The sequence below is a fragment of the Apus apus genome, chromosome 5 (genome assembly GCF_020740795.1).
Source record: "Apus apus isolate bApuApu2 chromosome 5, bApuApu2.pri.cur, whole genome shotgun sequence".
Taxonomy (NCBI): domain Eukaryota; kingdom Metazoa; phylum Chordata; class Aves; order Apodiformes; family Apodidae; genus Apus; species Apus apus.
The window spans coordinates 1,140,374-1,166,258 of record NC_067286.1 but is presented as its reverse complement, the minus strand read 5'-3'; the positions used below and the strand labels follow the sequence as shown (position 1 = coordinate 1,166,258).

Here is a 25,885-nt window from a genome sequence, read left to right as displayed (position 1 = left end):
TGGCTGCAGGGTTGTGCAGCTGGAGGGGGGAGGGGTTTGCACACCTGCTGAGGGGGTTTGCACACCTGGTGTAGGGGGTTTGCACACCTGGTGTAGGGGGGTTGCACACCTGGGGGGGCTGTTGCACACCCGGTGAGGGGGTTGCACACTTGGCAGGGGCTGTTGCCCACCCAGTGCTGGGGTTTTGCACCCCTCTCAGGGGCTCCATCCCCCCCACCCGGCGGTTCCGTTTTCCCCCCCGTGCCCGTTCCCTTCTCCGCCCCCCCCGGCCCCTCCCGTTCCCCGCTTCCCGGGGCCGTGTCCCGCGCTGCTCCCGGGGGCGGTCCCGCGGAGGCGGTGCCAGGGGCGGCCGGTCCGTCCCTTCTTCCCTCCCCCCGGTGCTTCGCCATGTCGGACCCGGACCCGGGCGGGGGGGGGTTCCTGAGCCCCAGCAACGAGCAGCGGTGCCGGGCGCGGCTGGCGGCGGCGGCGGGGAGATCCCGGGCGGCGGCGGTGGCGGCGGCGGTGCTGGTGCCGCTGTGCTCGGTGCGGGGTCGCCCCGCCTTGCTCTTCACCCTCCGGTCCCGCCGCCTGGGCGGGCCCCACAGCGGGGACGTCAGGTACCGGCGGTTGGGAACGGGACCGAGGCGGGGGGGGGTGGAGAAGAAGGGCCCGGCGGTGCCGTTACCCCTTTTTACAGCTTCCCCGGGGGGCGGCGGGACCCGGCGGACACGGACGCGGTGGCCACGGCGCTGCGGGAGACGCGGGAGGAGCTGGGGCTGGAAGTGCGGGCAGCGAGTGTCTGGGGACAGCTGCGGACCCTGCCCGACCGGGTACCGGCACCGGGGGCGGCGGGGCGGGGGGGGCTCGGGGGCACGGAGCGGCTGGGACACCGAGGACACGGGTGACAAGGACATGAGGTGACAAGGGCACAAGGGCAGGTTGGCAGGGACACGAGTGGCAGGGACATAGGGCACAGAGACATGGGTGGTGGGGACACAGGCAACAGGGACAGGGACACAAGGCATAGGAAAACATGCCACAGGGACACGGGTGACAGGGATACAGGTGGGAGGGACACAAGTCAGGGATTTGGGTGACAGGGACACAAGGCACAGGTGACAGTGACACGGGGTACTGGCTGCAGGTGAGGGGGGTGTTGGGTGACACAGGGTTGGTGCCAGGGTGGGCATGGGGGGGGGGGGGCTGGGGCAGGGCATCCAGAGAGTGGGGCCACCGAGGAGATTGGATGTTGGGGACACAGGTGCCAGGGGTGCAGGGTGACAGGGACATAGGGCACCATCTGCAGAGGGTGCTGGGTGACACAGTGGGTGTCAGGGTGGGCACAGGGTGTCTGGTGCTGCGTGTGTGTGTGGGAAGGTGAGTGGTTGGCACTATGGATGGGGGGGGGGTGCAGGACTGTCCCCCTTGTCCCTTGCTGATGCCTCTCCCAGCAGGGACAGCTAGTGGCTCCCGTGGTGGCCAACCTGGGCCCTTTGGAGGACTTGACACTGACCCCCAACCCCGACGAGGTGAGCGACCCCGGGGGGGGGGGGGGGGGCGCAGGGGAACACAACCAGCACCCCCATCCCCATCTCTCCGGGTGCCCCCGTGGCAGCTGTCCCTTGTCACCTCCAACCCCGGGCAGGTGGAGGAGGTCTTCACCCTGCCCCTGGACCACCTCCTGCGGGAGGACAACCAGGGCTACACCCACTTCCGTGCCGCCGCCGCGGGTCGCTACGGGTACACCCTGCCCGTCTTCCTCCACGGGCCCCACCGCGTCTGGGGCCTCACGGCCATTGTCACCGAGCTCCTCCTGGAGCTGCTGGCACCGGGACGGTACCGCAGGAAGACCCACGTGCCGGGACGCAGCCCCCCCGCCTGAGCCAGGGGGGGATGGGGGGAGCAAGTACAGCTGGAGCTCATCCATGGGGGGGACTGCCCCCCTACCACCACCACCGTGGGTGCTGCTGCCCACCGGGCTCCAGGAGCCCACGGGCGATGTCACATGCTGGGATTTAGTAAAACAAAGTTGTGTTTTGAGCCACTTTTGCTGCAAGTTGTGCCACAGGGCGGGGCTCTGGTGCTGGCAGCACGGGGCAGGGGGACTGCCCCGCAGAAGGGATGTGGGGCCTTGTGGGAAAACCAGGCTCTCCCCGCTGGGAGGGGGGGGTATCCTGAAGCTGGTTGGGGGATCTGCCCCCCCCCATCCGATCCCTGGGGATCCCCTGCTCCAGGGGTGGGTGGTCAGGACCCAGAGATCCCTGGAGAGATCCCTGAGGATCTCCAGCTGCAGGGAAGGCAGGAACAGAGTCCATGTGAGATCCCTTGGAGCTCCAGGAGGGCACGACCCCCCCCCCCAGCCCCCCCTCAGTCCCTTCCCGCCCCCCCCTCCAGCAGAGCAAGGAGCCTGTCGGCACAGCAGCGTTTATTGAGGACCCCCGCCGTGGCTCCCCCCTCCACTGCTACCAGAAGCCCCTCACCCCCAAGAAGCCCCCCCCCAAAAGGAGGGAAAGGGCAGGGGGGGGGTCACCACCAGCTCCTTAGGCCGAGGCCGCTCGGGCCTGGGCCTCCCCGAAGCGCCGCATCCTCTCCTCCAGCAAGGGCCGGAAGTGGCGGATGAGACCCTGCGGTGACGAGACCGAGTTAACGAGGCAAGAAGCCACCGTAGCCCCCCCCCCCCGGCCCCAGGAGCCGCTGCTGGAAGCCCCCCCCCCCCAACCCCACCTGCACGGGCCAGGCGGCGCCATCTCCCAGGGCGCAGATGGTGTGTCCCTCGATCTGCTTGCTGATCTCCCACAGCGCGTCGATCTCGGCCGCCTGCGCGTCGCCCCGCACGAACCGCCCCATCACCTTGTTCATCCAGTCGACGCCTGCGGACGGGGCGGGGTATGGTGGGGAGGGGGGGGTCTACAGCACAGCCCCCCCCCCAACCTCACAGCCCGCCCCCCCCCCCCCCTTTCACTCACCTTCCCGGCACGGGGTGCACTGCCCGCAGCTCTCGTGCTTGTAGAACTCGATGAGGCGAGCGATGGCTTTAATGACATCGGTCTGGGGGGGACAGGAAGGAGGGGTGAGGGTCCTGCGGGGTGTGGGGGGGTGTGAGGGTCCCGTGGGGCGGGGGGGGGGGGGGCTCCAGCCTTACCGATTTATCCATGACAATGACGGCTGCCGTGCCCAGCCCGCTCTGTGCCTGCACCAGGGAGTCAAAGTCCATCAGCACGGTCTCACAGACGGATTTGGGGAGCAGCGGGGTGGAGGAACCCCCCGGGATGACAGCCAGCAGGTTGTCCCAGCCCCCCCGGACACCCCCTGTGAGAGAAAGGATGGGTTGAGCCGGGCCTGCCGGTGCCTTGGTGGCAGGACTGAGTGGCACTCCCGAGCCTGGTGGCACCGACCGGCGTGTTTCTCGATCAGCTCCTTCAGGGGCACCGACATCTCCTCCTCCACCGTGCAGGGGTTGTTGACGTGGCCCGAAATGTTGAAGAGTTTTGTCCCGGAATTTCGCTCCCGCCCGAAGCCGGCGAACCAAGCGCCCCCGCGCCGGCAGATGGTGGGGGCTACTGACACTGTCTCCACGTTGGCCACCGTGGTGGGGCAGCCAAAGACACCTGGGAGGGAGAAGCAGGGCTCGGTGGTTTTATGCGGTTGCTGCCATCTTGCCTCCATCTTGTCCACCATTTTAGACATGAGGAGGAAATTCTTCCCTGTGAGGGTGGTGAGAGCCTGGCCCAGGCTGCCCAGGGAAGCTGTGGCTGCCCCATCCCTGGCAGTGTTGAAGGGCAGGTTGGACGGGGCTGGGAGCAGCCTGGGCTGGTGGCAGGTGTCCGTAGATGGACCAGATAACCTTGAAGGCCCTTCCAGCCCAAACCCTTCTATGAACCAACGATTCTCTCCCATTTTTCCCAGCGACAGCTGGAAATTCAAGCCCTGAGAGCCAGGGAACCTACCCACGTCAGCAGGGAAGGGTGGCTTCAGGCGTGGCTTGCCCTGCTTGCCCTCGATGGACTCGATCAGCGCCGTCTCCTCACCGCAGATGTAAGCTCCAGCCCCCCTCACCACAAAGACATCAAAGGCATAGCCTGACCCACAAGCATCTTGGCCAAGCAGTCCGGCTTCGTAGGCTTCCCGGATGGCCACCTACAGCAGGCAAGGGGCTGGGTGGGTCTGGGTGGTACCCCTCAGAGCCACCCAGCCCCTTCCCCGCTGCTCACCTGAAGGTTGGAGGCTTCATTGTAGAACTCCCCACGGATGTAGATGTAGGCGGCGCGGGCGCCCATGGCACGTCCAGCCACCAGGCATCCCTCCACCAGCTTGTGGGGGTCGTGGCGCATGATCTCCCGGTCCTTGCAGGTCCCTGGTTCCCCCTCATCTGCGTTCACCACCAGGTATTTGGGTCTGGGGCAGGGGGGGGGAGGTTGGAAGGAGGTGAGGGTGGGGATGGTCCCACTGAGGAAAGGGGGGGGAGTGGGGATGGTCCCGGGTTTACCTCCCGTCCGGGGGTTTGTTCATGAAGCTCCACTTGAGGCCGGTGGGGAAACCGGCGCCGCCACGACCCCGCAGCCCCGAGGTCTTGATTTCACCCAGGATCCAGTCCACTCCCTTCAGCAGAATCTCCTTGGTTTTGTACCAGTCGCCACGGCGAAGGGCGCCCTGCAGCCTGCGGGAAGAGCGTGCCCGGTGGCACCGGGACCACCACCCCCGGCATCACCCCCCTCCCCGGAACCCCCGGTACCCACCTCCAGTCATGCCGCCCATAGAGGTTGGTGAAAATCCGGTCCTCATCCCGCAGCGACCCGAACTGCGTCTTCTTGGGCGCCGTCTGTGGGGGGGGACACACACGATCTCAGCACCGGTAAGACCGGCAGGGCCCGGATGGCGCCGCGCCCGGTGTTCCTGCACACCACACCCCCCCCTGCCCCCCCAAACCCCGCTCACCGAGAAGGAAGCGGCGGGCAGGCGCCGGAGCGCCAGCAGCTGCCGGGCGGCCATACCGGGGGCGGACACCGGGGGCGGGCACCGGCGGCACCGGCACCACCGTCACCTTCAGGCGCCCCCGCCGCGTCGCGCCGCCGGTGACGACAACAGCGAGCGCCGGCGGTGAGGGGACGGCCCGCGGGAAAGGGGGCGTGGTCACAAAGAAGGGGGCGGAGCGATGCTGCGGGGGGGCGTGGTCAGGCCGCGGCGGGGGCGTGGCTAAACCCTGGGGGCGGGGCCAGGCGGGCCCGCGCTGCCACGTGCTCGGCGCGGCTCGGGTTTCGGGCGCTGTAACCGGACCCCCCCCGCTCCCCCCTCCCCGGGACCCCCCGGGGCGCCCCGCTCCCCCCCCCCGGCACCATGCGGGGCCCCCCCGCCCATCCCCCTTGCACCCCCCGGCTCCTGCCCCACCCCCGCCTCTCCCCCTCCCCGCGCCCGGGGGGCACGTTCACCCCCGCCGGCGCTGGCCTCGTCCCGACGAGGGCGCGGGGCCGGGGCGACCGGCGGCGGCGGGCCCCAGGGATCCGGTTTCCCCCGCCGGGGGTGCGGAGAGGGAGTGGGAGCCGGTGGCGGGAAGGGGCGGCGGGCAGCATGTTCCTTCTGCTCCGCGGGCCCCAGCGGCGGGGCAGCGGCAGCCCCTCCACCCCCCCGCGCCGGAGAGCCCCGTGCCTGCACGGCCCCGGTAAACGGGGCACCCGCCGCCTGTGTCCAGCCCCGCGGCTCGGGGGACAGGGCAGCACCAGCACCGCTGGCGTCCCTGGGCGGCTGAGCTGTGGCGGTGTCCCCCCCTCAGAGCATCCATGGGCCACCAAGGAGCCGGGGCCACGGTCGCCCCCCGGTTTTAGGCAGGTAACGAGCGGCGGGGGAGAGCAGCGGGACTCGGCGGGCGCCGGGGGATCCCGAGTGCCCCCACGGGGAGGCCGGGGAACAGCTGGGCTGCTCCCCACATCTGGAGCAGAGCGGCCGAGCAAGAAATAATCCGGGGGATTATGTGTGTGCGCGGGCGCGGCCCCCCCTCCTTCGCCTCCCCCCCCCTCGCTTGCCCTGCATATCCTCAGATATTCCATAAAAACCTCAAATCCCCGCGCAGCCACGGCCGCTCTCACCCCCCCCGGGGCAGCCCCCAGGACCGCGCCAGCCGCCCCCCCCGGGGCCAGGCATGCCCTGCGGCGCGGGGGGGCCCCCCAGCCATGGGCAACTGCACCAAGACCCCTGAGCGGCTCCCCAAGGTACGGATAACCCCGGGGGGGGCCGGGGGGAAAGGCCCGGCTTGTGTCCCCCCCCCCTGCTGCTGACGCCTGCTCTTCCCGCAGGATGGGAAGCCACACTCCGGGTCCCCAAATCCTGGCGGTGGGGACCCCGAGGAGGGGGGGGGAAGCGGCGCAGTCCCCCCCGCTGCAGAACTATTCGGTGCTGCAGGGGCTGGTGGGGCCGGCCTGCATCTTCCTGCGGCAGAGCATCGCCATCACCCAGCTGGTAGGTGCCTCTGTGTGCCCCCCCCCCCCCCCCGGGTTTAAATTACCCCCTGGGCTTTTTGGGGGGTGTCTGGAGTGGGATTCCTAAGAGGAGGACCTTTCCATTGGCTCTTTCTCTTTATCCCAGGACCGAGAGCTGCGGCCTGAAGAGATCGAAGGTGAGCAGGCGTGGGGCTGGGGGGTGTTCACCTCAGGGAGTGTGGGTGGTGACACCATGCTCTGTGTGTGTGTGTGTGTGTGTCCGTCCCCTCCACCCCCCAGAGCTGAAGCAGGCCTTCCGGGAATTCGACAAGGATCGAGATGGATTCATCAGCTACAAGGATCTAGGCGAGTGCATGCGGACCATGGGCTACATGCCCACCGAGATGGAGCTCATCGAGCTGTCCCAGCAGATCAGTAGGTGCTGGGGGGCAGGGGGGAGAAGGCCCTGGGGATCCCTGTCCCCCTCTTCTGGTGACATTTCCACCCCATCCCCATCCCTGCTTCTCCCACAGCCGGGGGCAAGGTGGATTTTGACGACTTTGTGGAGCTGATGGGCCCCAAGATGCTGGCGGAGACGGCGGACATGATCGGGATCAAGGAGTTGCGTGACGCCTTCCGCGAGGTGAGGGGACCAGGGACAGGTCGGTGGGGACAGCGCAGGCGTGGCTCAGGTTGCTGGCACGCCAAGGGGTGTGTGTGTGGGGGGGGGGGTGGCCTCGGCCAACCGGGTGTGCTTTGTGACCGACTGTGACAGTTCGACGCCAACGGGGACGGGCAGATCAGCACGGCCGAGCTGCGGGAGGCCATGAGGAAGCTGCTGGGGCAGCAGCTCAACTACCGGGAGGTGGACGAGATCCTGAAGGATGTGGACATCAACGGGGACGGCCTGGTGGACTTTGAAGGTTAGGAGATGGGGAGGGGGGTGGGGGTGGGAATGTCCCCCCCACCGGGAATATTTGGGATGTTTTGTTATGTATTCTCCCCCCCCGCTTCCTGGCAGAGTTTGTGCGGATGATGTCACGCTGAGGTGCGTGTCAGGATGGGACCCGAGACCCCTCCATGCCTTACCCCAGAGGAGGGGGCTGCGGAGGAGACACGGCGGGGGCCGTGCCGGTGAGGAGAGGGGCGAGACCCCGGCTCCTTCAGCTCCGGAGGTGCTCAAACTCACCCTCAGCCCAGGGCAAACCCACCTCATAGGGCACCGGGGCTGCCACCGCGCCCCTTTTCACTTCAGACTTGGCCCCCATCTCCCCTCTCACCTCACCTGCTGTTCCCCAAAACTCCGACACGCTGGTTCCCTGCGCCCCATCCCGGCCAGCTCATCCCATCCAAGGCCGAGCTCTCCCACGGTGACCCCCCTGCTCCCTCCATTTTGGGCTGACCCCACAACGTAACCAGTCCCCCCATTACCGTGGTTGGAGCTCACAACTTACCCCCCCACTCTCCCTTCCTGGTCCCGGGGACACGTCTCCCTGCACCCCAGAGCTGAGCTGGGGGGCAGCGTGGACCCTCGTCGATGCTCCATCTGGACCCCTGGCCCAGGGGAGACTCTGCAGGGCTTTGGTACCCTGGGGCTGGGACACTCTGGAGGAAAGAAGCTGGGAAAATACAGAAGCCGGGAGTCAAAAAGAAGTCGGGAATCAAGTATTTAGGGAGCAGAGGTGGGAAGGGGAGAGCTGCACCCACCGCCGGGCAGGCTCCCCACCCGGGAGGTAATTTGGGGTAATTTTTTGCACCTCTGAGTTACAGAAATCCTCTGTTTTTCCAAGTGATGCTCCTCAACTGGGCAGGGGCTGAACAAATGTATGAATTTTGTTCACTCTTTACCCTTTCGAAATGAAAATCTCTCTGTGGGCTGTTGTTTGTCCTTATGTTGTATAAACATATATTATGTATAAATGTAATTCCCTTCCTCCATGGTTGCCCCCCACCCCCTGGCACCCCTTCAGTACCCTCACTTCACCAGTACCCCCACCCCCTGGGTACAATTCTGGTACCTCCACCCCCTGGTGCCCCTATCCCCCTGTACACCCTCAGCATCCCCCACCCCTCCGGTACCCCAACCCCTGGTACGATTCTGGTAGCCCCACCCCACTGGGACCCCCACTCACCTGCTACCCCCCTTCCCATCCACCCACCCCCCCAACCTTTTTCTCCCCTCTCAGTGTCTCCCAGCCCCACCCTGCCTCCCCAGGCACCCACCGACCCTCTGCCCGCCCTCCGGAGCCCCCCACCACCCGGGGGGGGGGGGGGCCAGGGGGGTGGCACAGGGTCCCCCGGGGGTCGCGGGTCCCTTGTGCGGCGGAGAGGGGTGTCCGGTGGGGCAGGGCGCGGGGGTGCAGTGACGGGAGCCCCCCTCCTCCCCGCTTTCCCGCCACCCCCGATGTTCCCGCCGTGGGGTGAATGGGGAGGGGGGGGGGGGGGGGGGGCAGGTTGGAGAAGGGGGCGGGGCCGACGCCGCGTAGTCTCCATGGTGACCGGAAGGGGGCGTGGCGAGCGGCGGCGCGCGCAGGCGTCATCAAGGCGAGCGGCGGTGGCGGCGGGAGGGGGGGGGGAGGCGGAGGCGCCGGGTCAGGCCAGGCCAGGCCGCGGCGGGGCCTACGCAGCGCTACCGGCACCGGGGCCGCCACCGGGGCCGCCGCGCTCCGCTCCCCTCTCCCCAGATCGGGGTCGGGTCCGTCGGGCTGAAGAGCGGCGAGACGAGCGGCGAGGCGGGCGCCGGGGACGCTCGCTCACCCCCGCCGCCCTCCAGGCATCCGGGAGCGGCGGGGCGGCCCTCGGGGATGTCCTACAAGCCCATCGCTCCCGCCCCCGTTACCCCCGGAGCTGCTAGTGCCAGCCCTGCCCCGTCGGGGCCTGGGGCACCGTCCGCCGGTGAGCGCCGGTAACCGGGAAAGGAGGGAGGGGGGAGGTACCGGGGAAGGGGAGACGGTGCTTTGGGGGAGGGGGGATATGGAGGAAAGGGCACCGGGGAGGGGGAGATACCGAGGAGAGGGTACCGGGGAGGGGAAGGAGGTTGGGTGTAGCGGGGACGGGGTGTGAGTGCAGCGGGGAAGCGGCACTGGCCGATCGCCCTCCATGTTCACCCAGCCACGAGCGTCCCGTCGCCCTCCGGCTCCGTCCCCGGCGCCGCCGCCCCGTTCCGGCCCCTCTTCAATGACTTCGGGCCGCCGTCCATGGGCTACGTGCAGGTGAGGAGCGGGCCGGTGGGGAGCAAGGGGGGGGGGGGGGGCGGCGGGGACACCCCTCAGCCCCTCTGTTCCCCCCCTTCCCCGCAGGCGATGAAGCCCCCCGGGGCTCAGGGCTCGCAGAGCACCTACACCGACCTGCTCTCTGTCATCGAGGAGATGGGGAAGGAGATCCGGCCCACCTACGCCGGCAGCAAGAGTGCCATGGAGCGGCTGAAACGGGGTACGGGGAGGGAACGGGACGCGGTGACACACGCTGGGGGGGGGGGGGGGGGGGGTGTGTGTGGAAAGAGGCTGATGTGGGGTGTCCCTGTGCTTCTCCCCGCAGGCATCATCCACGCCCGGGCGCTGGTCAGGGAGTGCCTGGCAGAGACAGAGCGAAACGCCCGCACGTAACGGCTGCTGTCACCCGGGACCCCCCTCCCCGGGACCCCCCCTCCGGTGTCCCTGCCCTGCTGGCGGCAGGGAGTGTGTGTGTGGGGGGGGGTGGGGGTGTGTGGGGGGGGGCTGCCGTGCTGCCTGTACCTCCTCCCACCCCCCACCCCCCCCCGCAGCGCTTTCTGCTCTCTTTATAAATGCCTGTTTTTATAAATAAAGGACGTGGTTGGGACTCTGCCTCTGTGGTGGGGGGTCCTGGGGCAGCGCTGCTGGGGGGGTGGGGATCAGGTTTGCTGGTTTTTTTGGGGGGGGTTTGGGGGGGTTGCAGCTGGTAATGGGGACACCGGGGAAGGGCTTTTTTAGCGGGGTCGGGGGGTACGGAGCGGTGCGGGAGTGAGAAAATCCCTCGTTTAAAAAGCCTTTTTCACCTAAAACCCCTTTTTTTGTTGTTTTTGTTACGAGTTCCGGGTGTGTGTGTGTGGGGGGGGGGGGGGGGGTAGAAGTTGAGTCCCGGAGCAGCGGGGTCGGTCCCGGTCCCGGCCCCCGCGGAACGTCCCGGGGCCGCCGCACGCGCCGCCTTCCCGCCTCTGACGTCACGCCCCCACGTCACAACCCGTGGGCACGGGCTGTGACGTCACGCGGCGAGGGGCCGGTCCGGAGCGGCGCAGGTTCGGCGGGGCCGGGGGGGGGGGGGCGGGGGGTCCGCGCCGGGAGGGTGGAGGGAGCCGGAAAGAACCGAAGGCAGCCGAAAGGAGCCGAGCGGGACCGAAATAGACCCGAGAGGAGCCGAGCGGAGCCGAAGGCGGGCGGGAGGAGCCGAACGGGCGGGGGGCTCGTTGCCATGGGAGCGGGGCGGGCCCGGGAGCGCCGCAACGGGCCGGGCCCAGGCCAACCCGGCCGGGCCGATCCGGGCTGAACCGGGCCGAACCCGGCTGAACCGGGCCCGGGCCGGGCTGACGGCCGCCCCCGTAGGCGCTGCCCCCGCCGCCGCTGCCCCCCGCCGCCATGCTCATCAAGGAGTACCACATCCTGCTGCCCATGACCCTGGACGAATACCAGGTGGCCCAGCTCTACATGATCCAGGTGGGGTGCAGGGAGCTGTGAGACTGAGTCTTGGGGGTGCAGGGGTCTGTGGTGCTGAGCATGGGGGGCTGGGAGTGCAGGGGTATGGGGAGCCTGGAGGGTGCAGGGGTCTGCGGTGCTGAGCATGGGGGGCTGGGGGTGCAGGGGTCTGCGGTGCTGAGCATGGGGGGCTGGGGGTGTAGGGGGTCTGCGGTGCTGAGCATGGGGGGCTGGGGGTGCGGGGGTCTGCGGTGCTGAGCATGGGGGGCTGGGGGTGCAGGGGTCTGCAGTGCTGAGCATGGGGGGCTGGGGAGTGCAGGGGGGCTGAGTCCGAGGAGCTGGGGGAGGCAGAGGGCTGTGGGCTGAGCATTGAAGGGTGTAGGGAGGCTCTGGGGCTGAGCACGGTGGGGCTGGGGGCTGCAGGGTCTCTTGTGGTTCAGCGTGGAGCCTGGGGAGGGGAGTGCAGGGGGTCGTGGGGCTGATCATGGGGGGTGCAGGGAGCTGTGGGGCTGAGCGCGGTGGGGCTGGGGCGTCATGGGTCAGTGTGGCTGAGTATGGGGTCTGGGGGAGTGCTGGGGTCTGGGGGGGAGGCTGGGGGGTGCAGGGGTTTGTGAGGCTGATAACAGAGCCTCAGGGGGTGCAGGAGGCAGTGGGGTTGAGCATATGGGGGCTGCAGGGGTCTGTGGGGCTGAGCACAGAGCCTGGGGAGGGGATGTGGGGGGGGCTTGATGCTGACCGCAAAGGATTGGCAGGGCACTGGGGTGTCAGTGAGGTTCGGTGGGTTTGGGGCTGCTGAGCCAAGCAAAGGGGGTCCCGGGAATAGGTGTGGGGCTGAGGGTGTAAGCACATGGGACCTGAGGGGATCCAGGGACCCCGAGGGGCTGTGAATGTGGGGATTTGGGGGCACTGGGTGGGCCTGGTGTTCACCCAGCGTCTCCCCCTGCAGAAGAAGAGCCGGGAGGAGTCGAGCGGCGAGGGCAGCGGGGTGGAGATCCTGGCCAACCGTCCCTACAGCGATGGCCCCGGTGGCAGCGGCCAGTACACCCACAAAATCTACCACGTGGGCTCCCACATTCCCAGCTGGTTCCGGGCACTGCTCCCCAAAGCTGCCCTGCAGGTAGAAGAAGAATCCTGGAATGCTTATCCCTACACCCGCACCAGGTAGGAGCCGGCGAGGCCCTGGGGTGGGCTACAGGAGGGGGGTCTGGCCGTGCTGTGGGGCTCAGCCCTGTCCCCCTGTGTCCCCCCAGGTACACCTGTCCCTTTGTGGAGAAATTCTCCATTGAGATTGAGACCTATTACCGGCCAGATGCTGGCCAGCAGACCAACATCTTCAACCTGAGTGCAGCTGAGAAGAGGCAGAGGATTTTGGGTGCGTGAGGCTGGCTCGGGGTGCGGGGCAGGACCCGATTCCTGGCATTCCCTGAGCTGGGTGCTGTAGCGTGCCATGGCACTGGAGGGGCTCAGCTTCCCAGCTGGGGCTCGGTGTCTGCAGTGCTTTGCTCTCTTTGGGAGCAGTTGGGGGGGCCCCCGGGTAGGGGAAGGCTCCTGTACCCCGAGTTCCCTGCCCTGAGCTCCCTGCCCATTCCCTTGGCAGCACTGCTAAGTTAAAACTCTGCATTAACCACGTTTTGGGGGGCAGTTTTGCTCCCTGTCCTTTTCCCTTGCTTGTGTATTTGTTTGCAGCCTTTCTCTTCCTGCTGCCAAGCCTGTTTTCATGTCCCAGCCCCTGTCCCATGCCATCTGGCATGGCTTTGCCTTCCCAACCCCTCTCCAGGTGTATGTGGGAACCCACACCAGGCCCCTGCAGGGCGCTGGGGAGTGGGGGGAGATGGAAAATCACGTCCCCGTTTTCCCAGCCCTTGCCCTGCTTCCCTGGCTCCCCGGGGCTTCGCTCCAGATCCAGGCCCCTCTACTCCTTCATGGGGAGACCGGGAGGCAGAGCTGGGAGCTGGGGGTGGGATTTCTCCCTGCCTGCTGTGTCCTCCCTTCCCAACGGTGCCGATCCGGTCGTTTTTAGGCCTGGAGTGCAGAGCGTGACGCGCTGCCTCTTAAAATGGAGGCCTAAAATAGGCACTGGAGGAAATGATTCATCTGACCTATTTCTCTCATTGGCTCTGGTGGCATCGGGGATGTCCGGCTGGGATGCTGGAGCTTTGGGCCAGGGGGGACAAATGGGATGAGCGGGATACCCAGCAGGGCACAGCCCTGTTCCCGCTGCTCTGCCTGGTTTTCCCCTCCTGTGCCCATCCCCTGGGCTTTCCACAGGGCTGCTGCCTCCCAGAGGGAGCAGGACCGAGGTGGAACCGATCCCACCGGGATTTTCTGAGCCAGCTCTTGCTCTTCCCTCCTTGGCCTGTCCTGGATTGAAACCCCATCTCACCTTTCAAAGGTCAGCGGAGCAAATGCCGCTGATTTTCTCTCCGTGGCAAAAGCAAACGGACCTGGCGGGGCTGGAGGGAGCTGCTGGGGGTCATGTCCCAGCTCCTGGAGCTGCTCCCTGGAAAGCTGCTCTCTCAGCCCCTTGGCTACTGATTGAAGGGCTTGTGGTTGCCTTGCTGTCCTGGCCAGGGCTGGGCAGGGGTGGTTTTGTGGGCTTGGAGGATCTCTGGTTTCCATGAGGCGGCTGCTGAGGTGCTTTGCTCTTCACACAGGGATAACTGAGGGGGACATGGGGCTGTCCCAAACTGCCCCCACAACTGTGCCAGCCCTGGGGTGTCCTCTTGTTCTCTCTCACCACACCACTGAGACACCACAGGGCTGCTTGTCCACTCCTCGGTGTGTTTTTCATGCTGTCTCTTGCTTTTTAAGTCCCTTTTTTCCCTTTTCTTTTCAGTCTGAGCTGGAGAAAGAGGCCAGGGGGCACCTCGGGGGGGGCATCAACGGGGGAAAATAAATGCAGGGTCTGGGGACTGGCTGAGGAAGGTCCTGGGGGCCTGTGGGGTGCCCTGGGACTCCCCCCCCCCGCCAAGGACTCCCTGAGACAGAGCTGGAGTGAGCTGACCTGGAGCAGCCAGATAGGAGACTTTGTGCAGGGTTGGGCCCAAATGCCCCTCCCAGGGTCTGTTGGATTATGTGTTCCTGGGTGCCATCCATGAACCCCCCTCCAGTTTTGGGGAAACCACCCCCATGTGGGGAGAGAGGTGAGTGGGACATTGCCATCACACCCCCCTGGCTCTGTGGAAGCTCCTCCCAGGTGGTTTTGCTGAGCTCCATGCCCCATTTCTGGGGGACCCTTGAGTTTTGGGGGGTGGGGGGCAGGTCACCACCTAGCTACTTGATCCAACTGTCCTCAGCACCAGCCCCCACAGCCCCCCCGGGGTCACAGGGGCTGCTCTCCCAGCTGCCAAATCTCCCATCTGATGCTTATGTGTGTGTCGGCCCTGGCTCTCCACACACTCTGCTGCCCCCCAGACCTCTCCCCACCACTCCCAAGCCCCCCCCGCCACCCCTGGTGCTTCTCACAGCCACATCAGACACCCACTCAGGGACAGGATCTGTTGGGGTGCACCCAAGGGCACCTTTGGTATTCCAGCTGTGGGGATGGGGAGCGTCTGCTACCGGCTGTCGGGCAGGTGGCTCCTGGGGACCATTTGTCTGGTTTTTTTGGTGCCTCCATCCCATTTGTGACCAGCCATCTTCCCTCCCCCACACAGATACCATCGACATCGTGCGTGATCCCATCTCCCCTGGGGAATACAAGCCTGAGGAGGATCCCAAGCTCTACCACTCGACCAAGACGGGCCGGGGTCCCTTGGGGGACGACTGGCTGGAGGCAGCTGCTGGTGGCCCTTTGATGTGTGCCTACAAGCTCTGCAAGGTGGAATTTCGCTACTGGGGGATGCAATCCAAGATCGAGCAGTTCATCCACGACGTGGGTGAGTGCAGCAGCCAGCCCTGAGTTTGACCCAGTTTGTCACAGCCTGAAACACCAGCTCCTCGGAGTCCACCGGCATTTCGTCAACACCCGATGAGCTTTTCAACCTCTTCTTGATTGGAGAGGATAAATTAAACTCTGCGTGCTGAACCACCTCAGGAAGGGGTGAGGGTTGGGAGGGAAGGTGTTTATTTCTGGGGGGAGCCCCGGGGTCATGCTGGGCTCTTTCCCCCCCGCCACGGCAGGACTGCGGAAGGTGATGCTGCGGGCCCATCGCCAGGCTTGGTGCTGGCAGGACGAGTGGACGGACCTGACCATGGAAGATATCCGGCAGCTGGAGGAGGAGACAGCCAGGATGTTGGCCAAGAAGATGGCCAAATGTGGGGAGCCTGAGGAACCCCCCAGCGCTGGGCCCAGTGCCCAGGCGAGGCTGGAGCCAGGGGAGACCAGTGGGCAGGAGGGGGCCGAGGCGCCAGAGGTGGCCGATGCCTCCCCTGATGATACTTTTGCCAAGCAGTGGTCAACCTCTTCCCGCTCCTCCTACTCTTCCCAGCATGGAGGTGAGAGATCAGGTCCTGTGTGGGTTGGATGAGGACCCCAACTTCCCCTGGGGGCTGCCTTTCTGTATAGGAGGTGTATTGGGGGTGACTCCGGGTGCTTGTGGGTAGCACTGGGTCTTCAGAGGGACTCTGGGTGGCCCAGAGTTGGACCTGGGTCTTCTGTGAGGGCTCTGGGTGCACCGGGGTTGGCCATGGTTCTCCTGAGGGTGGCTCTAGGAGACCTGGGGGTTGCTCTGGGTTCTCTTGAGGGGGGCTCTGAGTGCTCTAGGGGTGGCTCTGGGTCTCTTAGAGGGCTCTTGCTGCCTCAGAGTTGGCCCTGGCTATCCTGAGGGGGGCTCTGGGTGCAGGAGGAGGGGGAAGCTGTGGGGCAGGAGTGCAGTTTTGTTGCAGGGGGGCTCTGGGTGCTGACCCCACACTGGTGGCAGGGGGGGTGTCTCCTCAGAGCCTGTCTGAGTGGCGGATGCAGAACATTGCCCGTGACTCCGAGAACAGCTCCGAAGAGGAGTTTTTCGATGCCCACGGTACAGCTCAGCCTTTTGCTACTGGGAGGGGTCAGGCACTGGCTTGGGGGGGACTGGAAGCACCTGATTGGGGGGGGGACACCTTGGTGGGCTCCCCACTCATGACCCCCTCCCTGCCACTGCAGAAGACCTGTCTGACAGCGACGAGGTCTTTACCAAGGAGATGACCAAGTGGAGCTCCAACGATTTCTTGGACACTCTGGAACGGCCGGCGGAGCTGGACGAAGTGCTGGGTGAGTGGTGGGGGGGTCCCAGGAGGGGACTGACCCCCTCCTGGACACCCTGGCCGGGTCTGACCCCCACCTGGACACCCCAGCTGGGCTCACCAGGAGCGTGTGCTCGCAGGGGAGGGAGCCAGCGCTGCCAAGGTGGATGGAGAAGGACTGGGGGCATCCAGCTTCCCCGAGGTGCGTGTCCTGCCTGTCTGCTTCCTCTTGCCATGCCCCCCTCCCTCAACCCATGCCCCCCTCCCTCAATCCATGCCCCCGGGCACAGGTACCAATGGCAGCCCCTTCCTTTCCCACAGGGCGACTTGGCAGAGAGCACAGCTCAGACGTGCCGGATCCACGTCCTCTTCCTCATCCTCCACAGCGGGAACATCCTGGACCAGGGGGTGGGTGAGCCGGGCTCCAAGCAGGCAGACGTGCAGACACTGGCAGCCACCTTCGACGCCGTCACCCGTGTCAACTTCCCCGAGGCCCTGGGGCACGTGGCACTGCGCCTGGTCCCCTGCCCGCCCATCTGCGCCGCTGCCTACGCCCTCGTCTCCAAGTACGTTTGGCAGCGCCGTGTGCTGGGGTGAGGGGGGCTGCTCCCCCCTGGGAAACCACCCCCGGGGCTGCAGGAGGGGACTGGGGAGGTGGTGGCCTCGAGGAGAGGACTTTTCTTCTGGTGTGGCATCCTGGAGTGGGGAGGTGATGGCCTGGCGGAGGGAATTTTCTTCTGGTGTGGCACATAGGACCGGAGAGGTGGTGGCTTTGAGGGGGAACTTTGCTTCTCCTAGGATGGCATCTAGGACCAGGGGTTGGTGGCCTCAAGATGGGACTTCCCTTCTTCTAGTGTGGCATCCAGGATGAGCGATGGGATGGGGATAACACCTGGTGCAGCATCTGTGGCGAGCGCGTGTTGTGTGGTGGGATGGGGATACGGAAGCCACCCTGTTTATCCTCCCTACTGTGTCCCTCTCAGGCTCAGCCCCTACAGCCACGACAGGGACAGCTTGTCCAGCAGCCAGGACCACATCCCACTGGCTGCCCTCCCACTCCTGGCCACCTCCTCAGCCAGCTACCAGCACGCTGTGGGTGCCACCATTGCCCGTGCCAACCAGGCGTACGGCGCCTTCTTGCGCTCCGGGGAGGGAGCCGGTTTCTGTGGCCAGGTGAGAGGGAATTTTGGGGGGAAGCTGGAGCTTGGCCCCACCGGGGATCATGTTTCCCTTGTGCTGGAGGGCTTGGAGAATCCATCCTTCCTTGCCCTTGGCAGGTGGTGCTGCTGGGGGACTGTGTGGGTGGCATCCTGGGCTTCGACGCGCTGTGCCAAGGCCGGGCGGGCTCCGGGGGCAGTCGCAGCAGCAGCCGCCGCGGCAGCCTGGTGAGTGCTGGGACCCCAGGGACAGGCAGGGTGGGAAGAGGGTTCCCAGCCTGGGTTGGTGAAGGTGCTGGTGGTGGCTAAGCGGGGAGTGGGTACTTGCTGCCTCTCCCCCCACAGACTGCAGAGCCCATCTCCCCAGAGCTGTGCAGTGGGCGGGATCCGCTGGCTGAGGGGACGGATGGAGCAGCAGGATCAGACCAGGCCAGTCCTGAGCCGTGGGCACAGCAGGGGGACAGTCACCATCACAGCTCCTCATGCGGGTGAGAGCAAGGGGAACGGTGGCCCACCCCTGCTGGAAGGCTGCTGATGTCCCCCCGATCGTGTGCTTTATGGAAAGGGTGAATTTCCCGTCGGCACCAGCCTGGGAAGGAGAATTGCATGGGGGTAGGGGGTGTCTTGCTGGAGCTTCTCCACTTCCAGCAGCTCCTCCGGGCTAACGGGGCCGTCCTGGGCACAACTTTGCCCCTGGAATGGTGGGAGTGGGATGTCACTGTCTATCCCTGTGCCCACTGGCCCTGCTGTCCCAGCCCACAGGCCAGCGAGGCTCCGCTGGAAGTGGAGGCTCCCCAGGGCGGCACCGCGGCGCCAGAGGCTGCCGAAGGCACCAACACCCGCCTGGAGTTCAAGGTATCCGGCTTCTTCCTCTTTGGCTCCCCCCTGGGGCTGGTGCTCGCGCTGCGCAAGACCGTCATGCCTGCTCTGGATGGTGAGCACCTGGTGACAGCCCCCAACCCTCCCCACGGATCCCCAGGTTCTGCTCTCCCCTGTCCCCTGCAAGGCTGAGACCCCTGGGACCTGCCCAAAGACCCTTGCTTGGGTTGGGCCCCTTGCACACCCATCCCTGTCTGTGTGGGTGTCAGTGCTGGCATGTGTCCCCTTCCCCAGCCTGTGCCCCAGCCTGTTCCCTGGTGTCCTGGGCTGGCTCTCCCAGCTTTTCTTCTTGCCAGGTCTTGCCCCCTTGGTGTTGAGCTCCCAGCTGTGCTGCCCCTTCCCCACCAGCCCTTGCCCACCGTGTCCCTGTCCCCACTGGGTTCCTTACCAGGCAGCCCCAACCCCCCTGTCCTCCCCTGGCAGTGGCCCAGCTGCGTCCTGCCTGTGAGCAGATCTACAACCTCTTCCACGCCGCCGACCCCTGCGCCTCTCGCCTGGAGCCCCTCTTGGCCAAGGCCTTCCACGCCATCCCGCCGCTCAGCGTTCCCCGCTACCAGAAATACCCCCTGGGCGACGGCACCTCCTCCCTGCTGGGTGAGCAGCCCCCACCCTGGCCTCCTCCCAGCACCCCGGGGTGTGCTGGGGGCTCTGGGGTACCCACAGCACTGCGGTAGCCTGGCTGGGGTGGGGGGAAAGTGATGTGCAAGCTTTGTCCCCAGCTTTGGGGATGTGCTGGAGGGGGGGCATCCCAAGGTGGTTGGTGCCCCCAGGGGGCTCTGGGTGGCCTCACTTGTCTCTCTCCCTGCAGAGGAGGCCCTGCAGACACACTCTGCTCTATTCCTACCTGAGGTGGACATGGCTGCCCCCCCAACCCCCACCAGCAGCTTTGGGGGCTTCTGGAGGGCCAACGAGCCAGGAGACCTCCCTAACCCCACCAGCACCAGCGAAGTTGTCAAAAGTAAGTGCCATCCCTGCCCATCCCATGCCAGTACCTTGGGATGAGGTCTGGGGATGGATCCATTCCAGCTCTCCCCACAGTCCTGGAGCGCTGGTGGGGCTCCAAGCGCATCGACTACTCGCTGTACTGCCCCGACGCCCTGACCGCCTTCCCCACCATCACCCTGCCCCACCTCTTCCACGCCAGCTACTGGGAATCCTCCGACGTGGTGGCCTTCATCCTGCGCCAGGTAGGGCAGGATGGGTGGCGTGGCTCCCTGGGGCTGGTGGAAGCTGAGCTAGGGCTGTGCTGCTCCGGCAGGTGGTGGAAAAGGAGGGTCCTCAGCCGGCGGAGAGCGAGGAGACCTCCATCTACAGCCCTGCTATCCCACGGGAGAAGTGGCAGCGCAGGCGCACACCCATGAAGATCCGGGTACGTGTGCCAGGGCCAGTGGGACCCAGACCCTTTGCTGGGGCAGCCTTGGGCTCTGGTTGTGCCCAGGCACGGTGGCGTTGGGTTGGTAGTTGGACTCGATGATCTTAGAGGTCTTTTCCAACCTTTATGATTTTATGGTGGGATGGTCCCACAGCCTGGTGGGGCCCATGTGGCACCTCGGGGGCTCCCTCAGGTGCTGACTGCCCCCCCCGTGTCCCTGCAGAACGTGACAGCCAACCACCGGGCCAGCGACGTGATCGTGTGCGAGGGCAAAGCGCAGGTCCTCAGTGGGCGCTTCACCTACGGACCCCTGGACGTGGTGACACTGACTGGGGAGAAGGTACCACCACCAGGACCCCCATCAAATGGAGTGGGGGTGTCCAGGAAGGGACCCTGGGCTGGTTGTCACCCATGGCAGAGGAAGGGATGTGTCAAACAGGACCCTGCGTGGGATGGGGGGAGAGGGATTTAAGGACTTGTAGGTTGGGGATGGGGCAGGATCTGGAGGTTCAGTCCGTGTTCAGCCCTTTCCCCCCTCCCAGGTGGACATCTACATCATGACACAGCCACTCTCGGGGAAGTGGCTGCACTATGGCACTGAGGTGACCAGCAATGGTGGGCGCCTGACCTTCACCATCCCCCCGGACAAGGCTCTGGCCATCGGCATCTACCCCGTGCGCATGGTGGTCAGGTGAGACGTGGGCTGTGGTGCTGCCTTGCTTCCTCCTCCAGCCCTTTTGGTAGAGAGGTCCACTTGCCCTCTTGGCAGCAGAGACCCTCCCTGAGCCCCCCCATGCTCTCCCATCCCAGGGGTGACCACAGCTATGCTGAAGCCTACCTGACAGTGGTGGCCCGGGGCACTGAGTCAGTGGTGTTCAGCATCGACGGCTCCTTCACCGCCAGCGTCTCCATCATGGGCAGCGACCCCAAAGTGCGGGCGGGGGCTGTCGACGTCGTACGGTGGGTGCCCCTCAAATAAAGGAGGACAGTCTCCTCCTCTTGTCATGGTGTGGGGGCAACCCGCCAGCAAGGCTGTCTCCTCCTAGGCACTGGCAGGACTTGGGCTACATGATCATCTACGTGACGGGGCGCCCCGACATGCAGAAGCACCGCGTGGTGGCCTGGCTCTCCCAGCACAACTTCCCCCACGGCGTCGTCTCCTTCTGTGACGGGCTCACCCACGACCCCCTGCGCCAAAAAGCTGCTTTTCTTCAGAGCCTGCGCTCCGAGGTGGGGACAGGGACATGGGCAGGGTGCAGGGAGATGGTGCTGGGGGTGGTGACGAGGGCTGTGCCATGGCTTGTGTCCCTTTCCATCCTGGGGGTTGGAGTGGAGCTGGACCACGCTGCAAGGGTGGTCCCAGCTTGTGGGCATTGTGACCATCACAAAGCAAGCGTGTCTCTGTCCCATGGGAGTGGCTGTCCCCATGGGAAGGGTAATTCCCTGCCCTAATGCTGCTGTCCCTGGCCAGGCTGAGGTCACCATCATTGCTGGCTACGGCTCCACCAAGGATGTCTCAGTCTACAGCTCTCTGGGGCTGGCACCAGCCCACATCTACATCGTGGGACGGGCTGTCAAGAAGTTCCACAACCAGTGCCAGGTACAGGGGCTGGGGACAAGATGGGGCTGCAGGGGACAACTGCTGACCCCACCAGGGTGCTGGGAGCGTGTGCTGGCTGGGGCTGCCAGCTCAGGCTGCCTGTGTATCCCACAGTTCCTATCTGAGGGCTACGTAGCCCACCTGGCTCAGCTGGAGGCGGCAGCAATGACCCACTCCCCCAAGGGACCCCCCCCGGCCCGTGCTGGGCAAAGGCACCTACGGCTGCCCGGCACCCGTCGACTTCCTCCGCAAGCAGAGCCAGCTCCTGCGGTCCCGGGGCTCCAGCCAGGCCGAGCGGGACGGGGGGCAACAACCAGGCTCCTCTGGGCTATCCCGGGCCAAGCCCCGCAGCATCAGCCTCAAGCTGGAGGGTGAGGAGTGAGGGTGACAGGGCTACCATCCCCCCTCTGCCACAGCCTTCATTTCCCAGCCAGGAGCAGCCGGGGCCAGAGCCTGTCATGGGCCCTGAGCTGATAGGAAGGAGATGAGGGTGCTGGGTCCCCCGAGACCCCGGGGCACAGTGCTCTGAGCCACTCCAGGGGTTGGAAGCATCACCTTGGGGTTGATCCACCACGAGTCCCCCCTGCTCTGCCTCCACCCTCTGTGTCCCCCCCCCCAGGTCCTTTGGGGCTGCAGAGCTGCTGCTGGGCAGTGCCTGGTGGGGTTTGCCCACCCCCATGTGGGAGCTGATGTGCTGGGGGAGCCATGGCTGCGCCCCCAGGGCACGTGGCACCTCCCTGCTCCCCATTATTTATTTCCCTTGGGTGTCGCCAGGCACGGGGCAGGGCTGGGACTGGGGCAGCAGTTCCTCTGTTCTCTTCTGTTTCGTGGCGGTGTGAAATAAAAGCGATGTCAAGATGAGGCGCTGGTGCCCACGTGGCTGCTCTGTTCCCACTGGCTGCAGCACTGCCACTTGTCCCCTCCTGCCTCAGCCAAGAGCCCAGGGACACAGCAGCATGCAGGGAGATAGTCTCAGGGCATGGCACTTGGGTCACCAGCAGGGTGACAAGCTGGGGTGGCTCTGGGTGCACCATTGCTCCCCAGCACCGACCCCAAGCCTGCATGGTTAAACCTTTGGTACAGGAGGGGACAGTCGTGATATTGGGGCTTCAGCTGCTTGGCCACCACCCATCACCTTTGGGCTGGGCTCAGGGGCTTGGGCCATAGGGCTGAGGGTGCTGCAGCAGTGTGGGCTCAGCTTTGAGCTCCTGCTTTGAGCTCTGTCTGCCCTAGAGCTGCTTTTACCCCCTGAGCCCAGGACAGAGTGTTTCCTGGGCTCTGCACCTTCACTTGGCAGCTCTAACACAGCCACAGAGCACGAGTCGGGGCTCGGGGCCAGGCCTTGCCAGGCTGCCCCCCTCCCCAACCCCTTTCTGCCCTGTCTGCAGCTTTATTTCATTTACCTCTATGAGCAATTCTTCTAAGCGACCAGCTGCCTGCGAGTAGTTTTACTTTTATCTCAGCATAGCACAACCAGAGTTTCAGACAGATAGCAGTAACGAGCAGTTATTCTATATAAAATATTTCCGACACTGACATGATGCTGGAGAGGAGAGGAAAGGGCCTGGGGGTGATAGCAGCAGCCTTGAGAGGTGACGATGCAGGATGTGGCACCAAGTAGAGGCATGATGGGGTAAGAGGTGGCGCTGAGGTTTGGCACCCGAGCCCTCCCCGGCCGTGAACAGCTCGGCCAGCCCCGGGTGCACTGGCCGAGCCCCACATAAAGTATAAAAAAACACCAAACGATGAATAAAAGAAGTTGGCAGAGAGCAGCAGGCTTGAGCTCGTGTCACCTCGGTGTGACAATGACCATCGTCTAGAGCACGGTGAGGAACGTCAGCCCCGTTCTACCATGGCTTAATACTGTCACTTTTAGTGCTCTGCCGTGGCGAGCGGCCAGGCCCCCCCCCCCAAATGACTTCAAATAAGTAAAATTTGTATTAAACATTAATAAACATCCATGAACATTCCACATGTGGAATATCTAAAAGAACCTGTGGGGCTCTGGGCTGCGGCCACGGGCTCTACTGCGAGAAGATGCCCTTGAAGCGGATCTTGTCCTCGGCGTCCTTCTCCCGCAGCCGGGCTTCCAGGCTCCGCAGCTCCTTGGAGACCACAGGCCGCAGGGAGGGGTCCAGGGCCAGCACCTTGGCAAAGTCAGCGTGGGCCTCTGCCACGTTCCACACAGCTGCGTGGGCCTTTCCCCTCTTGAAGTAGGCTTTGACATTGTCTGGGGGGGGGTGGAGGAGAAGAAGAGTGTTGGGGGGTGTCCCCAGTACCCGCTCATCCCCCCCAGTCCCCACCGGGCTGGCCCATGGCTCCTTACCCTCGTATTTGTTGAGGATGGAGGAGCAGTGATCCAGCACCTCATAGTACTCCTCGCACTGCAGCTTGCACTGGCAGTAGTTTAACAGCAAGGGGGTGATTTTCTGATCCAGCTCGATCCAGTCTGGAGAGCCAGGCTGCTCCTGCAGGATGAGGCGGAGGGGGGACAATGAGGCAGTGCTCCCACCCACCCTGCACCCCAGCTGGAGGGGTGTAGGACCAGGGGGCCAGGAAGCCCCACCTTCATCTGCAGGTTCTTGAGACAGGCGATGGCATCGTAGTATTTGGCAGCTGCCTCCTGCACCTTGCCCTGCTGGAACAGCTCGTTGCCTTCCTTGTGGATCCGAGGTACAGCCTGCAGCTTCTCCTCATCTGTCATGGCCCACGGGTCCTGCTGGTAGGAACCAGGTGCCTCCACCTGCAGACACTTCATCATGAGGGCACAGCCCCAGCACCCTCCTGCCCAGGGCTGGGGTGCTGGGGGCCATCCCTGAGCTCCCCCCAACCTGGGGCTGGGAGTAGTGGGAGAGCCTCCTCCACCCTTCCCCCCACCAGCACCAGCAGGTGCCTCACCTTGAGCACTTCGATGTCAAAGATGAGGGGCTGGGGGTTCTTCTGGAGCTCGTCGAGGTCGGGGTAGCCCAGAGAGTAGTGCTCATGCAGCTGGGCCATGCTGCAGCAGTGCCGCTGCCCCTCCAGAGGGTCCTTCCCCGCCGCGATGTTCCGCAGGCTCTTGGCCACCAGCGGGTAGAGCACCACGTGCTGGGGGGCAGGGGAGAGGCGGTGCTGGGAGCGGGACCGGGATGGGGACAGGGACGATCCCGCCTTCGCACCCGGGGCCGAGCCGCGCGTGGCTGCGGGGCAGGCCCCGCCCACAACATCCAAACCACGCCCCCTAAATCAGGCCCCGCCCACAACTCACAGCGCCCTTTGCTCAGGCCGCGCCCCCGCGCCAGGCCCCGCCCACACAAACCACGCCCCCCGAACATAAAGCCCCGCCCACCTTGGTGTCGCAGCGGAACCGGGCCCGCTCCCCCGCCCTCATCGTCCGCAGCGCCGCCTCCCACACCGGCAGCTTGAACTTCTTGCCGGCGATCAGCTCCATGGGCTTCCCCCGCGCCCGGCTGTCGTCCACCGGCGTCTCCTCATCCCCGCACCGCAGCGTCCGGTAGTGGAAGGTGGCCTGAGGGCGACAAGTAGGCCGCGGCGTCACCATGGCGACACCGGGGAGAAGGGGAGGCGCGCATGCGCGTCTCATCTGCCGCCTCCTCCGCCGCGCCCCGGTGCCGGTGCGGTCTGACCTTGGTGCCGTCGCGGAAATCGGGCAGCGGCCCGGTGCCCTCCCGCACCAGCTCCTTGGACACGCCGTCCGCCCGCAGCTGCTCGACCAGCTCCGCCATCGTCGCCGCGCCCCGCCCCGCTTCGGCCGCCTCCGCCGCCGCTTCGGCTCTTTCCGGACGGCCTCGGCCCCGCGGCGGCGCCCTCTGCCGGGGGGAGGCGGCAGCTCCGGGGCGGGGGGCGGAGGCGGCGGGGTCGGGTCTGGCCGCGCCCGGAGCCCCCGAGCGGCCTTGGGACGGGATGCCGGCACAAACCCGCCTCGGGACCGCCGGTCACGGGCCTGCGCGAGCTCTGGGCCGGCAGTGGCGGGGAGGAAGGTCGAGCTGCCGTCGCCTCCATCGCCGGCGGCTGCCCGGGGGCCGTGGCAGGTCCGCGCTGAGCCCTGGGAACATCCCGGGTGACATCAGGGACTGGGGCACCCCCAGCACCCCGGGATGGCGAGACAGGGGCGTTTGCGGGTGGCCCGTGGCAGGGAAGAGGAGGAGGCAGCGTCCCTGGCAGTGTTCAAGGACAGGCTGGATGTGGCACTTGGTGGCGTGGTCTGGAGATGTGGGGGTGTTGGTCACAGGCTGGAGCTGATGATCTGAAGGGTGTGTTCCAGCCCTGGGGCTCCTGTGAGTCTGTGGCCCCTCAGCTCACGGTGCTGCCTGCAGGTCCCCCTGCACGTCTGCATCCCCAGGGGCTGCACCTCACACGGGCCCTGGGCCACCTGCGTTTCCCGTCCCCATGGGCGTGCGGAAGCCTGGTGTCCCCAGCGCCCCCGCAGGCGGCCAGGGAGCCCGTGCGGTCGGTGCCAGTGGCGGGGGGTGGGGGACACAGACCCGCCTCCTTCCTGCCGGCGCAGCGAGGCAGGCGTGGTGGCACACCTGCTGGCACCGCCATGTGCTGCCAGCCTCGCCGAGGGGCCGGGGATGTGCCACCTGCGAGTGCTGTGGTGAGCCTGGGGGCTGCTTGCAGCTCCTCTTCCCCCCGCCCCGGGCTCTGCAGGCACCCGCGGGAAGCAGAGCAGC

At 65.9% G+C, this 25,885-nt stretch overlaps 6 protein-coding genes across 7 annotated transcripts; 4 read left to right on the top strand and 2 right to left on the bottom strand.

Annotated features, from left to right (window-relative positions):
• The first annotated feature begins 268 nt into the window (after nucleotides 1-268).
• Nucleotides 269-2,022, top strand: NUDT8 (nudix hydrolase 8). Of its 2 annotated transcripts, none has more exons than XM_051620835.1 (4): nucleotides 269-599; nucleotides 680-812; nucleotides 1,437-1,511; nucleotides 1,628-2,022. In XM_051620835.1, the coding sequence occupies exons 1-4, from the start codon at nucleotides 388-390 to the stop codon at nucleotides 1,862-1,864; spliced, it is 657 nt and encodes a 218-aa protein (XP_051476795.1). In that variant the 5' UTR covers nucleotides 269-387; the 3' UTR covers nucleotides 1,865-2,022. The 2 variants fall into 2 exon arrangements, with proteins under 2 accessions (XP_051476795.1, XP_051476794.1); XM_051620834.1 differs by having other exon boundaries at nucleotides 274-599; nucleotides 1,434-1,511.
• A 370-nt stretch (nucleotides 2,023-2,392) lies between these two features.
• NDUFV1 (NADH:ubiquinone oxidoreductase core subunit V1) lies at nucleotides 2,393-5,067 on the bottom strand. The gene is made up of 10 exons (XM_051620812.1): nucleotides 4,918-5,067; nucleotides 4,719-4,801; nucleotides 4,469-4,639; nucleotides 4,194-4,377; nucleotides 3,930-4,119; nucleotides 3,378-3,590; nucleotides 3,125-3,291; nucleotides 2,949-3,030; nucleotides 2,707-2,852; nucleotides 2,393-2,606 (listed from the first exon to the last, which is right to left on the bottom strand). Exons 1-10 carry the CDS (start codon nucleotides 4,969-4,971, stop codon nucleotides 2,523-2,525), a joined length of 1,374 nt encoding a protein of 457 aa, XP_051476772.1. The 5' UTR covers nucleotides 4,972-5,067; the 3' UTR covers nucleotides 2,393-2,522.
• A 1,079-nt stretch (nucleotides 5,068-6,146) lies between these two features.
• Nucleotides 6,147-8,312, top strand: CABP2 (calcium binding protein 2). Its single transcript, XM_051620836.1, is given in 8 exon segments — nucleotides 6,147-6,185; nucleotides 6,270-6,320; nucleotides 6,322-6,432; nucleotides 6,559-6,589; nucleotides 6,693-6,827; nucleotides 6,926-7,035; nucleotides 7,168-7,315; nucleotides 7,414-8,312. Coding segments are annotated over 8 exon segments (651 nt in total). The 3' UTR covers nucleotides 7,440-8,312.
• A 653-nt stretch (nucleotides 8,313-8,965) lies between these two features.
• On the top strand, nucleotides 8,966-10,211 carry CDK2AP2 (cyclin dependent kinase 2 associated protein 2). The gene is made up of 4 exons (XM_051620842.1): nucleotides 8,966-9,287; nucleotides 9,504-9,604; nucleotides 9,692-9,824; nucleotides 9,930-10,211. Exons 1-4 carry the CDS (start codon nucleotides 9,197-9,199, stop codon nucleotides 9,995-9,997), a joined length of 393 nt encoding a protein of 130 aa, XP_051476802.1. The 5' UTR covers nucleotides 8,966-9,196; the 3' UTR covers nucleotides 9,998-10,211.
• A 558-nt stretch (nucleotides 10,212-10,769) lies between these two features.
• Nucleotides 10,770-22,251, top strand: PITPNM1 (phosphatidylinositol transfer protein membrane associated 1). The gene is given in 24 exon segments (XM_051620773.1): nucleotides 10,770-11,062; nucleotides 11,988-12,202; nucleotides 12,292-12,413; nucleotides 14,698-14,919; nucleotides 15,164-15,478; nucleotides 15,904-15,999; nucleotides 16,125-16,232; nucleotides 16,345-16,406; nucleotides 16,526-16,770; nucleotides 17,188-17,377; nucleotides 17,482-17,589; nucleotides 17,707-17,849; nucleotides 18,117-18,295; nucleotides 18,664-18,834; nucleotides 19,049-19,198; nucleotides 19,279-19,427; nucleotides 19,499-19,609; nucleotides 19,836-19,952; nucleotides 20,155-20,303; nucleotides 20,423-20,572; nucleotides 20,659-20,842; nucleotides 21,084-21,212; nucleotides 21,327-21,398; nucleotides 21,400-22,251. Coding segments are annotated over 24 exon segments (3,660 nt in total). The 5' UTR covers nucleotides 10,770-10,984; the 3' UTR covers nucleotides 21,595-22,251.
• A 394-nt stretch (nucleotides 22,252-22,645) lies between these two features.
• On the bottom strand, nucleotides 22,646-24,977 carry AIP (aryl hydrocarbon receptor interacting protein). Its single transcript, XM_051620820.1, has 6 exons — nucleotides 24,839-24,977; nucleotides 24,541-24,720; nucleotides 24,111-24,299; nucleotides 23,779-23,955; nucleotides 23,539-23,680; nucleotides 22,646-23,442 (listed from the first exon to the last, which is right to left on the bottom strand). Exons 1-6 carry the CDS (start codon nucleotides 24,935-24,937, stop codon nucleotides 23,237-23,239), a joined length of 993 nt encoding a protein of 330 aa, XP_051476780.1. The 5' UTR covers nucleotides 24,938-24,977; the 3' UTR covers nucleotides 22,646-23,236.
• Between the last annotated feature and the right edge of the window lie 908 nt (nucleotides 24,978-25,885).

Bases quoted from the DNA above. Each gene is read 5' to 3' on its own strand.
- NUDT8 (XM_051620834.1), top strand. From the start codon at position 388: ATGTCGGACCCGGACCCGGGCGGGGGGGGGTTCCTGAGCCCCAGCAAC. The intron at 813-1,433 runs GTACCGGCACCG...TGCCTCTCCCAG, and splicing joins TGCGGACCCTGCCCGACCGG to CAGGGACAGCTAGTGGCTCC. The intron at 1,512-1,627 runs GTGAGCGACCCC...AACCCCGGGCAG, and splicing joins TGACCCCCAACCCCGACGAG to GTGGAGGAGGTCTTCACCCT.
- NDUFV1 (XM_051620812.1), bottom strand. From the start codon at position 4,971: ATGGCCGCCCGGCAGCTGCTGGCGCTCCGGCGCCTGCCCGCCGCTTCC. The intron at 4,640-4,718 runs GTGGGTACCGGG...CTCTTCCCGCAG, and splicing joins TATGGGCGGCATGACTGGAG to GCTGCAGGGCGCCCTTCGCC. The intron at 2,853-2,948 runs GTGAGTGAAAGG...CCCCGTCCGCAG, and splicing joins GTGCACCCCGTGCCGGGAAG to GCGTCGACTGGATGAACAAG.
- CDK2AP2 (XM_051620842.1), top strand. From the start codon at position 9,197: ATGTCCTACAAGCCCATCGCTCCCGCCCCCGTTACCCCCGGAGCTGCT. The intron at 9,605-9,691 runs GTGAGGAGCGGG...CCTTCCCCGCAG, and splicing joins CGTCCATGGGCTACGTGCAG to GCGATGAAGCCCCCCGGGGC. The intron at 9,825-9,929 runs GTACGGGGAGGG...TTCTCCCCGCAG, and splicing joins CATGGAGCGGCTGAAACGGG to GCATCATCCACGCCCGGGCG.
- AIP (XM_051620820.1), bottom strand. From the start codon at position 24,937: ATGGCGGAGCTGGTCGAGCAGCTGCGGGCGGACGGCGTGTCCAAGGAG. The intron at 23,956-24,110 runs GTGAGGCACCTG...AAGTGTCTGCAG, and splicing joins TTGACATCGAAGTGCTCAAG to GTGGAGGCACCTGGTTCCTA. The intron at 23,443-23,538 runs GTAAGGAGCCAT...ACCCCCCCCCAG, and splicing joins CATCCTCAACAAATACGAGG to ACAATGTCAAAGCCTACTTC.